The sequence below is a fragment of the Musca vetustissima genome, unplaced genomic scaffold (genome assembly GCF_032173495.1).
Source record: "Musca vetustissima isolate MV318-11 ecotype Yass unplaced genomic scaffold, APGP_CSIRO_Mvet_v1 utg4706, whole genome shotgun sequence".
NCBI classification, from domain to species: Eukaryota; Metazoa; Arthropoda; class Insecta; order Diptera; family Muscidae; genus Musca; species Musca vetustissima.
In genome coordinates, this window is record NW_026878972.1 from 160,381 (window position 1) to 174,114 (window position 13,734).

Genomic DNA, 13,734 nt, shown 5'->3' on the forward strand with positions numbered 1-13,734 from the left:
TCTCCAACAAATATCCCCTAAAAAACGTACGCCTTGTTGGTTCTTCCAGAAAACTCATTTTGGGACAAGATTCTCTAAATGATCTAAAAAAATATTCTTTAAAAAATCCACTCCTCTGTAGGACTTCTTTAAAAAATCCACGTCTCTGTAGGCCTTCTTTAAAAAATCCACGTCTCTGTAGGCCTTCTTTAAAAAATCCACGCCTCTGTAGGACTTCTTTAAAAAATCCACGCCTCTGTAGGACTTCTTTAAAAAATCCACGTCTCTGTAGGCCTTCTTTAAAAAATCCACGTCTCTGTAGGCCTTCTTTAAAAAATCCACGCCTCTGTAGGACTTCTTTAAAAAATCCACGCCTCTGTAGGACTTCTTTAAAAAATCCACGCCTCTGTAGGACTTCTTTAAAAAATCCACGCCTCTGTAGGACTTCTTTAAAAAATCCACGCCTCTGTAGAACTTCTTTAAAAAATCCACGCCTTGTGAAGGTCCTTAAAAAAATATTCTTTAAATATTCGCCTTGTTTAGGTCTATGAAAAAATATTCTTTAAATATTCGCCTTGTTTAGGTCTATGAAAAAATATTCTTTAAATATTCGCCTTGCTTAGGTCTATGAAAAAATATTCTTTAAAAATCCACGCCTTGTTTAGGTCCTTAAAAAATATTCTTTAAAAAATCCACGCCTTGTGTAGGTCCTTGAAAAATTGTTCTTTAAAAAATCCACGCCTTGTGTAGGTCCTTGAAAAATTGTTCTTTAAAAAATCCACGCCTTCCCTAAGGCCTTAAAAATGTTCTTTAAAAAATCCACGCCTTCCCTAAGGCCTTAAAAATGTTCTTTAAAAAATCCACGCCTTGTGTAGGTCCTTGAAAAATTGTTCTTTAAAAAATCCACGCCTTGTGTAGGTCCTTGAAAAATTGTTCTTTAAAAAATCCACGCCTTGCCTAAGGCCTTAAAAATGTTCTTTAAAAAATCCACGCCTTGTGTAGGTCCTTGAAAAATTGTTCTTTAAAAAATCCACGCCTTGCCTAAGGCCTTAAAAATGTTCTTTAAAAAATCCACGCCTTGCCTAAGGCCTTAAAAATGTTCTTTAAAAAATCCACGCCTTGCCTAAGGCCTTAAAAATGTTCTTTAAAAAATCCACGCCTTGCCTAAGGCATTAAAAATGTTCTTTAAAAAACCCATGCCTTGCCTAAGGCCTTAAAAATGTTCTTTAAAAAATCCACGCCTTGCCTAAGGCCTTAAAAATGTTCTTTAAAAAATCCACGCCTTGCCTAAGGCCTTAAAAAATGTTCTTTAAAAATTCCACGCCTTGTGTAGGTCCTTTTTTAACCTCCAATAACTATTATTTTCTTCGAATATCTCCAACGTTTCTTGGTAGAACAAACACCCCTTAAGCATTGCCAACAACTATAAAAAAGACAACACAACCAATCACGTTACTATGCCGGAAGTTAGTTGCCCGAGTAACGAACTCTGAGTAGTCTATAAACAAATCAACAAAAATTCCTAAATCCGAAAAATACTGATTACTCAATTCATTCATGAAGGAATTATAGAAAAACGACGAGAGGAAATAGCAATCATTTTTGAAAAGTTTATTATTTTCGAAAATTTTTTGAAAACTATTTGATTTTGGAAATTACGGAAATCTAAATAAATATCATATCAAACATATCATTAGTCCGTCAATCGATCGGTCAATCAATTGCTGGGTATAACACACAATTTATGCGAACGAATGATATGGAAAATCCATCAAATTCGAATTCAAGCAAAAAAATTGTGGGTATTTCAAATGAATGATTGACATTTGTAATAAATTAAAACGAAAGCGGAGGAATAGAAGAAAAAAATATTTGCCATGGAGGAACTACAAGATGCCAGCATACATCATACCGCTGCAAAGTTAATCAACACGATAAAAACGCTGAAAAATTATGAGCCATTATATGAAAATGTTCAGGTGGGTAGAAAAATTGTGAATGAGGTGGTAGAAGAAGGAGGGAATTTAATTTTCTTATCCATTTAGAAATTAGTTTGCAGTCCCACTGTCGATCGCAATGATATGTGCAATACCCTGGAGGAGGCCATTAAAAGTGCCGGCTTGGAAACTGAAATACGCAATATTATTTTTCATTTGGTACGCAGTAAATTGAAGCCGGAGGAGAAGCCATCGCAAATAAATATAGTAAGTATAGGACCTTAAAAAAATATTCTTTAAAAAATCTACGCCTTATATGGAACCTGAAAAAATATTCTTTAAAAAATCTACGCCTTATATGGAACCTGAAAAAATATTCTTTAAAAAATCTACGCCTTATATGGAACCTGAAAAAATATTCTTTAAAAAATCTTCGCCTCTGTAGGACCTTCAAAAAATATTCTTTAAAAAATCTACGCCTCTGTAGGACCTTCAAAAAATATTCTTTAAAAAATCTACGCCTCTGTAGGACCTTCAAAAAATATTCTTTAAAAAATCTACGCCTTATATGCAACCTGAAAAAATATTCTTTAAAACATCTACGCCTTATATGGAACTTGAAAAAAATATTCTTTAAAACATCTACGCCTTATATGGAACTTGAAAAAATATTCTTTAAAAAATCTACGCCTTATATGGAACCTGAAAAAATATTCTTTAAAACATCTACGCCTTATATGGAACTTGAAAAAATATTCTGAAAAAAAATATTCTTTAAAAAATCTACGCCTTATATGGACCCTGAAAAAATATTCTTTAAAAAATCTGCGCCCTATATGGACCCTGAAAAAATATTCTTTAAAAAATTACGCCTCTGTAGGACTTTCAAAAATATTTTTTTAAAAATCTACACCTCTGTAGGACCTTGAAAAAATATTCTTTAAAAAACCTACGCCTCTGTAGAACCCTTCAAAAATTATTATTTAAAAAAATCTTTAATTTTAGAATGACCCCTTGGCCTATTTGAAACGTGCCGGTGTACAATGGGATCGTCGTGTACGCAAAAGTTTAAATGCAATGTGTTCCGAATTGAAAATGGCTTCGCAAGGTCAACCGCGAATATCAACCGATCGAGATGAACTACTCTCGAAATGGGATGAATTGAGTAATTATACAATTGGTGAGTAGAAAAAAGTTCCGAAACGTATACTTATTTTTAAAAAAATATTGAAATTTATCTGTGTGTTATTTTTCAGATTTAGCCAACTATAGACCGGTTTATGCTCCCAAGGACATTTTGGATGTATTGCTATCCCTGAAAGGTCCAACCAAGGCAGTGGAAAATACAGAGTTTGTGTAATGTCAACAATGCCATAGATACAAATAATAATTTGAAAATGGATTTTCCATCTCAAAATGTTCTTTTTAGACAGGTGCCGAAATGGGAATTCTCGCATATATCGCTGCCAGTGAAAAATCTCTTTGAATTGGTGAGTAAAAACTTCCCGCCGAAGGTCAGAGAATCCTCTTAAAAATATTCTTTAAAAATCCACGCCTATACCGCTATGGATCCTCTTAAAAATATTCTTTAAAAATCCACGCCTATACCGCTATGGATCCTCTTAAAAATATTCTTTAAAAATCCACGCCTATACCGCTATGGATCCTCTTAAAAATATTCTTTAAAAATCCACGCCTATACCGCTATGGATCCTCATAAAAATATTCTTTAAAAATCCACGCCTAAAGCACTTCGAATCCTCACAAAAATATTCTTTAAAAATCCACGCCTAAAGCACTTCGAATCCTCACAAAAATATTCTTTAAAAATCCACGCCTAAAGCACTTCGAATCCTCACAAAAATATTCTTTAAAAATCCACGCCTAAAGCACTTCGAATCCTCACAAAAATATTCTTTAAAAATCCACGCCTAAAGCACTTCGAATCCTCACAAAAATATTCTTTAAAAATCCACGCCTAAAGCACTTCGAATCCTCACAAAAATATTCTTTAAAAATCCACGCCTAAAGCACTTCGAATCCTCACAAAAATATTCTTTAAAAATCCACGCCTAAAGCACTTCGAATCCTCACAAAAATATTCTTTAAAAATCCACGCCTAAAGCACTTCGAATCCTCACAAAAATATTCTTTAAAAATCCACGCCTAAAGCACTTCGAATCCTCACAAAAATATTCTTTAAAAATCCACGCCTAAAGCACTTCGAATCCTCACAAAACTATTCTTTAAAAATCCACGCCTAAAGCACTTCGAATCCTCACAAAAATATTCTTTAAAAATCCACGCCTAAAGCACTTCGAATCCTCACAAAAATATTCTTTAAAAATCCACGCCTAAAGCACTTCGAATCCTCACAAAAATATTCTTTAAAAATCCACGCCTAAAGCACTTCGAATCCTCACAAAAATATTCTTTAAAAATCCACGCCTAAAGCACTTCGAATCCTCACAAAAATATTCTTTAAAAATCCACGCCTAAAGCACTTCGAATCCTCACAAAAATATTCTTTAAAAATCCACGCCTAAAGCACTTCGAATCCTCACAAAAATATTCTTTAAAAATCCACGCCTAAAGCACTTCGAATCCTCACAAAAATATTCTTTAAAAATCCACGCCTAAAGCACTTCGAATCCTCACAAAAATATTCTTTAAAAATCCACGCCTAAAGCACTTCGAATCCTCACAAAAATATTCTTTAAAAATCCACGCCTAAAGCACTTCGAATCCTCACAAAAATATTCTTTAAAAATCCACGCCTAAAGCACTTCGAATCCTCACAAAAATATTCTTTAAAAATCCACGCCTAAAGCACTTCGAATCCTCACAAAAATATTCTTTAAAAATCCACGCCTAAAGCACTTCGAATCCTCACAAAAATATTCTTTAAAAATCCACGCCTAAAGCACTTCGAATCCTCACAAAAATATTCTTTAAAAATCCACGCCTAAAGCACTTCGAATCCTCACAAAAATATTCTTTAAAAATCCACGCCTAAAGCACTTCGAATCCTCACAAAAATATTCTTTAAAAATCCACGCCTAAAGCACTTGGAATCCTCACAAAAATATTCTTTAAAAATCCACGCCTAAAGCACTTGGAATCCTCACAAAAATATTCTTTAAAAATCCACGCCTAAAGCACTTCGAATCCTCACAAAAATATTCTTTAAAAATCCACGCCTAAAGCACTTCGAATCCTCACAAAAATATTCTTTAAAAATCCACGCCTAAAGCACTTGGAATCCTCACAAAAATATTCTTTAAAAATCCACGCCTAAAGCACTTGGAATCCTCACAAAAATATTCTTTAAAAATCCACGCCTAAAGCACTTGGAATCCTCACAAAAATATTCTTTAAAAATCCACGCCTAAAGCACTTCGAATCCTCACAAAAATATTCTTTAAAAATCCACGCCTAAAGCACTTGGAATCCTCACAAAAATATTCTTTAAAAATCCACGCCTAAAGCACTTGGAATCCTCACAAAAATATTCGTTAAAAATCCACGCCTATACCGCTATGTATCCTCATAAAAATATTCTTTAAAAATCCACGCGTAAAGCACTTCGAATCCTCACAAAAATATTCTTTAAAAATCCACGCGTAAAGCACTTCGAATCCTCACAAAAATATTCTTTAAAAATCCACGCCTAAAGCACTTCGAATCCTCACAAAAATATTCTTTAAAAATTCACGCCTAAAGCACTTCGAATCCTCACAAAATATTCTTTAAAAATCCACGCCTAAAGCACTTGGAATCCTCACAAAAATGTTCTTTAAAAATCCACGCCTAAAGCACTTGGAATCCTCACAAAAATATTCTTTAAAAATCCACGCCTAAAGCTCTTGGAATCCTCACAAAAATATTCGTTAAAAATCCACGCCTATACCGCTATGTATCCTCATAAAAATATTCTTTAAAAATCCACGCGTAAAGCACTTCGAATCCTCACAAAAATATTCGAAGTGCTTTAGGCGTGGATTTTTAAAGAATATTTTTGTGAGGATTCGAAGTGCTTTAGGCGTGGATTTTTAAAGAATATTTTTGTGAGGATTCGAAGTGCTTTAGGCGTGGATTTTTAAAGAATATTTTTGTGAGGATTCGAAGTGCTTTAGGCGTGGATTTTTAAAGAATATTTTTGTGAGGATTCGAAGTGCTTTAGGCGTGGATTTTTAAAGAATATTTTTGTGAGGATTCGAAGTGCTTTAGGCGTGGATTTTTAAAGAATATTTTTGTGAGGATTCGAAGTGCTTTAGGCGTGGATTTTTAAAGAATATTTTTGTGAGGATTCGAAGTGCTTTAGGCGTGGATTTTTAAAGAATAGTTTTGTGAGGATTCGAAGTGCTTTAGGCGTGGATTTTTAAAGAATATTTTTGTGAGGATTCGAAGTGCTTTAGGCGTGGATTTTTAAAGAATATTTTTGTGAGGATTCGAAGTGCTTTAGGCGTGGATTTTTAAAGAATATTTTTGTGAGGATTCGAAGTGCTTTAGGCGTGGATTTTTAAAGAATATTTTTGTGAGGATTCGAAGTGCTTTAGGCGTGGATTTTTAAAGAATATTTTTGTGAGGATTCGAAGTGCTTTAGGCGTGGATTTTTAAAGAATATTTTTGTGAGGATTCGAAGTGCTTTAGGCGTGGATTTTTAAAGAATATTTTTGTGAGGATTCGAAGTGCTTTAAAAAGGACCTACACAAGGCGTGGATTTTTTAAATAATATTTTTGAAAAGGACCTACACAAGGCGTGGATTTTTAAATAATATTTTTTCAAGGACCTACACAAGGCGTGTAGGTCCACGCCTAAAGCACTTCGAATCCTCACAAAAATATTCGTTAAAAATCCACGCCTATACCGCTATGTATCCTCACAAAAATATTCTTTAAAAATCCACGCCTATACCGCTATGTATCCTCACAAAAATATTCTTTAAAAATCCACGCCTAAAGCACTTCGAATCCTCACAAAAATATTCTTTAAAAATCCACGCCTAAAGCACTTCGAATCCTCACAAAAATATTCTTTAAAAATCCACGCCTAAAGCACTTCGAATCCTCACAAAAATATTCTTTAAAAATCCACGCCTAAAGCACTTCGAATCCTCACAAAAATATTCGTTAAAAATCCACGCCTATACCGCTATGTATCCTCATAAAAATATTCTTTAAAAATCCAAGCGTAAAGCACTTCGAATCCTCACAAAAATATTCTTTAAAAATCCACGCGTAAAGCACTTCGAATCCTCACAAAAATATTCTTTAAAAATCCACGCGTAAAGCACTTCGAATCCTCACAAAAATATTCTTTAAAAATCCACGCCTAAAGCACTTCGAATCCTCACAAAAATATTCTTTAAAAATTCACGCCTAAAGCACTTCGAATCCTCACAAAATATTCTTTAAAAATCCACGCCTAAAGCACTTGGAATCCTCACAAAAATGTTCTTTAAAAATCCACGCCTAAAGCACTTGGAATCCTCACAAAAATATTCTTTAAAAATCCACGCCTAAAGCTCTTGGAATCCTCACAAAAATATTCGTTAAAAATCCACGCCTATACCGCTATGTATCCTCATAAAAATATTCTTTAAAAATCCACGCGTAAAGCACTTCGAATCCTCACAAAAATATTCTTTAAAAATCCACGCCTAAAGCACTTCGAATCCTCACAAAAATATTCTTTAAAAATCCACGCCTAAAGCACTTCGAATCCTCACAAAAATATTCTTTAAAAATCCACGCCTAAAGCACTTCGAATCCTCACAAAAATATTCTTTAAAAATCCACGCCTAAAGCACTTCGAATCCTCACAAAAATATTCTTTAAAAATCCACGCCTAAAGCACTTCGAATCCTCACAAAAATATTCTTTAAAAATCCACGCCTAAAGCACTTCGAATCCTCACAAAAATATTCGTTAAAAATCCACGCCTATACCGCTATGTATCCTCACAAAAATATTCTTTAAAAATCCACGCCTATACCGCTATGTATCCTCACAAAAATATTCTTTAAAAATCCACGCCTAAAGCACTTCGAATCCTCACAAAAATATTCTTTAAAAATCCACGCCTAAAGCACTTCGAATCCTCACAAAAATATTCTTTAAAAATCCACGCCTAAAGCACTTCGAATCCTCACAAAAATATTCGTTAAAAATCCACGCCTATACCGCTATGTATCCTCATAAAAATATTCTTTAAAAATCCACGCGTAAAGCACTTCGAATCCTCACAAAAATATTCTTTAAAAATCCACGCCTAAAGCACTTCGAATCCTCACAAAAATATTCTTTAAAAATTCACGCCTAAAGCACTTCGAATCCTCACAAAAATATTCTTTAAAAATCCACGCCTAAAGCACTTCGAATCCTCACAAAAATATTCTTTAAAAATCCACGCCTAAAGCACTTCGAATCCTCACAAAAATATTGTTTAAAATTCACGTCTAAAGGCCGAGAAACTTTAGCAAAAATATTCTTTCGAAATCCATGTCTGAAGGTTTCGCAAAAATATGTTTTTTTATTATTTACAGAGAAACCATTACAGCGATTTATTGCGCACCGAATCCTATGCCGGCTCATCGGATATGAATTTACAATGTCAACGAGTTTTGGAATCAAAACATGCCCCACTGTGCCAGCATTTATTGAGGAAGGGTAACACCCCGGCACCTTATCGTGGAGCTTTGTGGTCGTATGTTTTGGGTAGTCATGTAAATAATTTTGTGAGTATATTTCAAAATCTTCAGAATATTTCAAAATTGTCATATTTTATTTTTTCTTTTTAGGATATTGAACATTGGAATCGTTTAAAAGCCAATGTCTTGGCCACCGACCACATTGTCGATAAATTGGTCTTCAAAGATATCCAATTGACTGCCTCGAACGATGATCAGTATTTTGTTTTTGAAGATGTCCTTTATCAAGTGTTGTTGTGTTTTTCGCGGGATACTGAAATTGCCCAGATGATACAATTCGAACATTATCCCATTAAGGGTAAAAGTTATGAGGCGCCACCATCGGGTGTGGTGCCATTTCATGGAATTTGTATGTTTGGTAAGATATGAAAATAATTATTTAAAAAAATATTATTTAAAAAATAATATACACATATAATAATATGTGTAGGTTCTTGAAAAAATATTATTTAAAAATCCACGCCTTGTGTAGGTCCTTGAAAAAATATTATTTAAAAATCCACGCCTTGTGTAGGTCCTTGAAAAAATATTATTTAAAAATCCACGCCTTGTGTAGGTCCTTGAAAAAATATTCCTTAAAAAATTCACGCCTTGTGTAGGTCCTTTTCAAAAAAATTCTTTAAAAAATCCACGCCTTGTGTAGGTCCTTTTCAAAAATATTATTTAAAAAATCCACGCCTTGTGTAGGTCCTTTTTAAAAATATTATTTAAAAAATCCACGCCTTGTGTAGGTCCTTTTCAAAAATATTATTTAAAATATCCACGCCTTGTGTAGGTCCTTTTCAAAAATATTATTTAAAAAATCCACGCCTTGTGTAGGTCCTTGAAAAAATATTATTTAAAAATCCACGCCTTGTGTAGGTCCTTGAAAAAATATTATTTAAAAAATCCACGCCTTGTGTAGGTCCTTGAAAAAATATTATTTAAAAAATCCACGACTTGTGTAGGCCCTTTTCAAAAATATTCTTTAAAAAATCCATGCCTTGTGTAGGTCCGTTTCAAAAATATTCTTTAAAAAAAATCCACGCCTTGTGTAGGTCCTTTTCAAAAATATTCTTTAAAATATCCACGCCTTTGGTAGGCCTTGAAAAAATATTCTTTAAAAAATCCACGCCTTGTGTAGGTCCTTTTCAAAAATATTCTTTAAAAAATCCACGCCTTGTGTAGGTCCTTTTCAAAAATATTCTTTAAAAAATCCACGCCTTGTGTAGGTCCTTTTCAAAAATATTCTTTAAAAAATCCACGCCTTGTGTAGGTCCTTTTCAAAAATATTCTTTAAAAAATCCACGCCTTGTGTAGGTCCTTTTCAAAAATATTCTTTAAAAAATCCACGCCTTGTGTAGGTCCTTTTCAAAAATATTCTTTAAAAAATCCACGCCTTGTGTAGGTCCTTTTCAAAAATATTCTTTAAAAAATCCACGTCTTGTGTAGGTCCTTTTCAAAAATATTCTTTAAAAAGTCCACGCCTTGTGTAGGTCCTTTTCAAAAATATTATTTACAAAATCCACGACTTGTGTAGGCCCTTTTCAAAAATATTCTTTAAAAAATCCATGCCTTGTGTAGGTCCGTTTCAAAAATATTCTTTAAAAAATCCACGCCTTGTGTAGGTCCTTTTCAAAAAACTCCACGCCTTGTGTAGGTCCTTTGCAAAAATATTCTTTAAAAAATCCACGCCTTGTGTAAGTCCTTGAAAAAATATTATTTAAAAAAATCCACGCCTTGTGTAGGTCCTTGAAAAAATATTATTTAAAAAATCCACGCCTTGTGTAGGTCCTTGAAAAAATATTATTTAAAAAATCCACGCCTTTGGTAGGCCTTGAAAAAATATTCTTTAAAAAATCCACGCCTTGAAAAAATATTCTTTAAAAAATCCACGCCTTGAAAAAATATTCTTTAAAAAATCCACGCCTTGAAAAAATATTCTTTAAAAAATCCACGCCTTGAAAAAATATTCTTTAAAAAATCCACGCCTTTGGTAGGCCTTGAAAAAATATTCTTTAAAAAATCCACGCCTTTGGTAGGCCTTGAAAAAATATTCTTTAAAAAATCCACGCCTTTGGTAGGCCTTGAAAAAATATTCTTTAAAAAATCCACGCCTTTGGTAGGCCTTGAAAAAATATTCTTTTAAAAATCCACGCCTTTGGTAGGCCTTGAAAAAATATTCTTTTAAAAATCCACGCCTTTGGTAGGCCTTGAAAAAATATTCTTTAAAAAATCCACGCCTTTGGTAGGCCTTGAAAAAATATTCTTTTAAAAATCCACGCCTTTGGTAGGCCTTGAAAAAATATTCTTTAAAAAATCCACGCCTTTGGTAGGCCTTGAAAAAATATTCTTTAAAAAATCCACGCCTTTGGTAGGCCTTGAAAAAATATTCTTTAAAAAATCCACGCCTTTGGTAGGCCTTGAAAAAATATTCTTTAAAAAATCCACGCCTTTGGTAGGCCTTGAAAAAATATTCTTTAAAAAATCCACGCCTTTGGTAGGCCTTGAAAAAATATTCTTTAAAAAATCCACGCCTTTGGTAGGCCTTGAAAAAATATTCTTTTAAAAATCCACGCCTTTGGTAGGCCTTGAAAAAATATTCTTTAAAAAATCCACGCCTTTGGTAGGCCTTGAAAAAATATTCTTTAAAAAATCCACGCCTTTGGTAGGCCTTGAAAAAATATTCTTTAAAAAATCCACGCCTTTGGTAGGCCTTGAAAAAATATTCTTTTAAAAATCCACGCCTTTGGTAGGCCTTGAAAAAATATTCTTTTAAAAATCCACGCCTTTGGTAGGCCTTGAAAAAATATTCTTTAAAAAATCCACGCCTTTGGTAGGCCTTGAAAAAATATTCTTTAAAAAATCCACGCCTTTGGTAGGCCTTGAAAAAATATTCTTGAAAAAATCCACGCCTTTGGTAGGCCTTGAAAAAATATTCTTTAAAAAATCCACGCCTTTGGTAGGCCTTGAAAAAATATTCTTTAAAAAATCCACGCCTTTGGTAGGCCTTGAAAAAATATTCTTTAAAAAATCCACGCCTTTGGTAGGCCTTGAAAAAATATTCTTTAAAAATCCACGCTTCTGTTGGACCTCCAAAAATATTCATTAAAATAATTCACGCTTCTGTAGGACCTCTTTGTTGATCCCTTGAAAATCCACGCCTTTTGTGGTTCCTTGAAAAATTATTCCTAAAAAATCTCTTATTTTTTTCAGCTGCCCCCTTTTGTTATCTCTTCGATTCCCCCATCAATTTATATTTCACATTCCGTGCCTTTTATATTCGTTATTGTCATCGGCTGACGACCATTAATACCCATCCTCAGGTAGGTTTGGTTATTTGAAGAACAAATATGTCCATATGAAAATGTGTCCACCTTCATTACAGGGTATTGTCAGCATTTGTCTGCTCTTCGAAAAATTACTGCAGACCCATGAGCCGCAATTATGGTCACATTTTCGTGAATTACAAATCCAACCGTAAGTTAATAGATCAAAAATATTATAACTTACCCGATAATCTGATATTTGCTTTATTATTTTTTCGTCTAAGGATCCGCGTCGTTTTCAAGTGGTTGATGCGTGCATTTAGTGGCCACCTGCCACCCGATCAATTGCTGGTATTGTGGGATCTGGTAAATGCAAATTTAATTATTCAAAACTATTTCTAAAATGTCAATTTTTATTATTTTTTAATGGTCTACTTACAGATCCTTGGTTTCGACAGCCTGGAGATCCTTTCAATATTTGCCATAATTATTTTATCCTTTCGCAAGGAGAGTCTAATGCAAGTGAATTCGCTGGATAGCATAGAAGCTATACTGGCAGATTTATCATCAATTCAGGTGCTGCCATTGGTCCAATTGGCCCTCAGTCGAGACTAGAGGAAGGCAATAAGAAAATTTTGAAAAATTAGTAAATTTAGTTGAAACTGTTTTTTTTTATATATGAAAATTATAGTTCAATTTAAAAAAAATTGTTTAGTAAAATTTTTTAGAAAATAAAACAAAGATGTTTTATCGTTTTTTGAATAATAATATAATTTATTTTCCAGTTTTTTTTTGTTGTTATTTTTCATTCTCGCAGAATGTCCGTTTAATAAATACACATTTAATAATTCAATATATATACCTATTATTTTCGATTTTCAATTTTTTACATTTCTTTGTTTTTTTTTTATTTCATTGAATAAAATAGTTTTTTTTACAATAACTATTAAGAGCAACAAGAATTATCGATTTGTTATATTTTATATTTATATTTTTATATAAAGTAGGCTAGGGACGACATTTAGGACGTAATAATTAATCCATGACTAACTTATCAAAATCAGAAAAATGCCCACATTTTTTCCAAAGAGGTTATAATTCTTCGTAAATTTAACCAAAAAATTCGCATCTAGTGAGGATAATCCACGCTTAAGTAGGACCTTGAAAAAATATTCTTTACTCATTTCTGAAGGACCTTAAAAATATATTCCTAAAAATTCTTTAAAAAACCAAGCCTCAGTAGAACACCAAAAAAGTTCTTTAAAAACCCCTTCTGTAGGACCCTCTAAATTTATTTTTTAAAAATACACTTTTCTATTTGACCAAAACAAATTATATACAGAAAAAAATTAAAAAAAAACTATACCAAAATTCGTGCAAATCGAAAGATATTTAGGGTCCTTGGTGCACCAATTACCATAAAGCGGATGAAAATATATATCGGAACTATATCTAAATCTGAACCGATTTTCACGAAACTTGGCAGACATCATTCTCGATTTTATTTATTACTCTGTGCCAAATTTCGTGCAAATCAAAAGATTTCCAGGGACTTTAGTGGACTATTTACCTAAAATCGTGCGAAATTATATATGGGAGCTATATCTGAATCTGAACCAATTTTCACGAAACTTTGCACACATCATTTTAGACTTAGTTGAGTGCGCTGTGCCCAACTTTGTGCAAATCGAAAGATATATAGGGACTTTGGTACACAATTTACCTTAAATCAGACGAAGATATATATGGGAGCTATATCTAAATCTGAACCGATTTTCACGAAACTTTGCACACATCATTCTAGACTTAATTTAGTACGCTGTGCCAAATTTCGTGCAAACCGAAAGATATATAGGG

At 33.1% G+C, this 13,734-nt stretch overlaps 1 protein-coding gene across 1 annotated transcript; it reads left to right on the forward strand.

The window, feature by feature from the left end:
• Positions 1-1,839: 1,839 nt before the first annotated feature.
• Positions 1,840-12,492, forward strand: LOC133323794 (TBC1 domain family member 19). Its single transcript, XM_061532695.1, has 11 exons — positions 1,840-1,958; positions 2,025-2,183; positions 2,922-3,096; positions 3,173-3,266; positions 3,346-3,406; positions 8,465-8,656; positions 8,720-8,987; positions 11,825-11,934; positions 11,997-12,088; positions 12,162-12,243; positions 12,319-12,492. The coding sequence occupies exons 1-11, from the start codon at positions 1,857-1,859 to the stop codon at positions 12,490-12,492; spliced, it is 1,509 nt and encodes a 502-aa protein (XP_061388679.1). The 5' UTR covers positions 1,840-1,856.
• The last annotated feature ends 1,242 nt before the right edge of the window (positions 12,493-13,734 follow it).

Coding starts and splice junctions, on each gene's coding strand:
- LOC133323794 (XM_061532695.1), top strand. CDS start 1,857: ATGGAGGAACTACAAGATGCCAGCATACATCATACCGCTGCAAAGTTA. Junction 1,959..2,024: donor CATTATATGAAAATGTTCAG/GTGGGTAGAAAA, acceptor TTATCCATTTAG/AAATTAGTTTGCAGTCCCAC. Junction 12,089..12,161: donor CGTGAATTACAAATCCAACC/GTAAGTTAATAG, acceptor TTTTCGTCTAAG/GATCCGCGTCGTTTTCAAGT.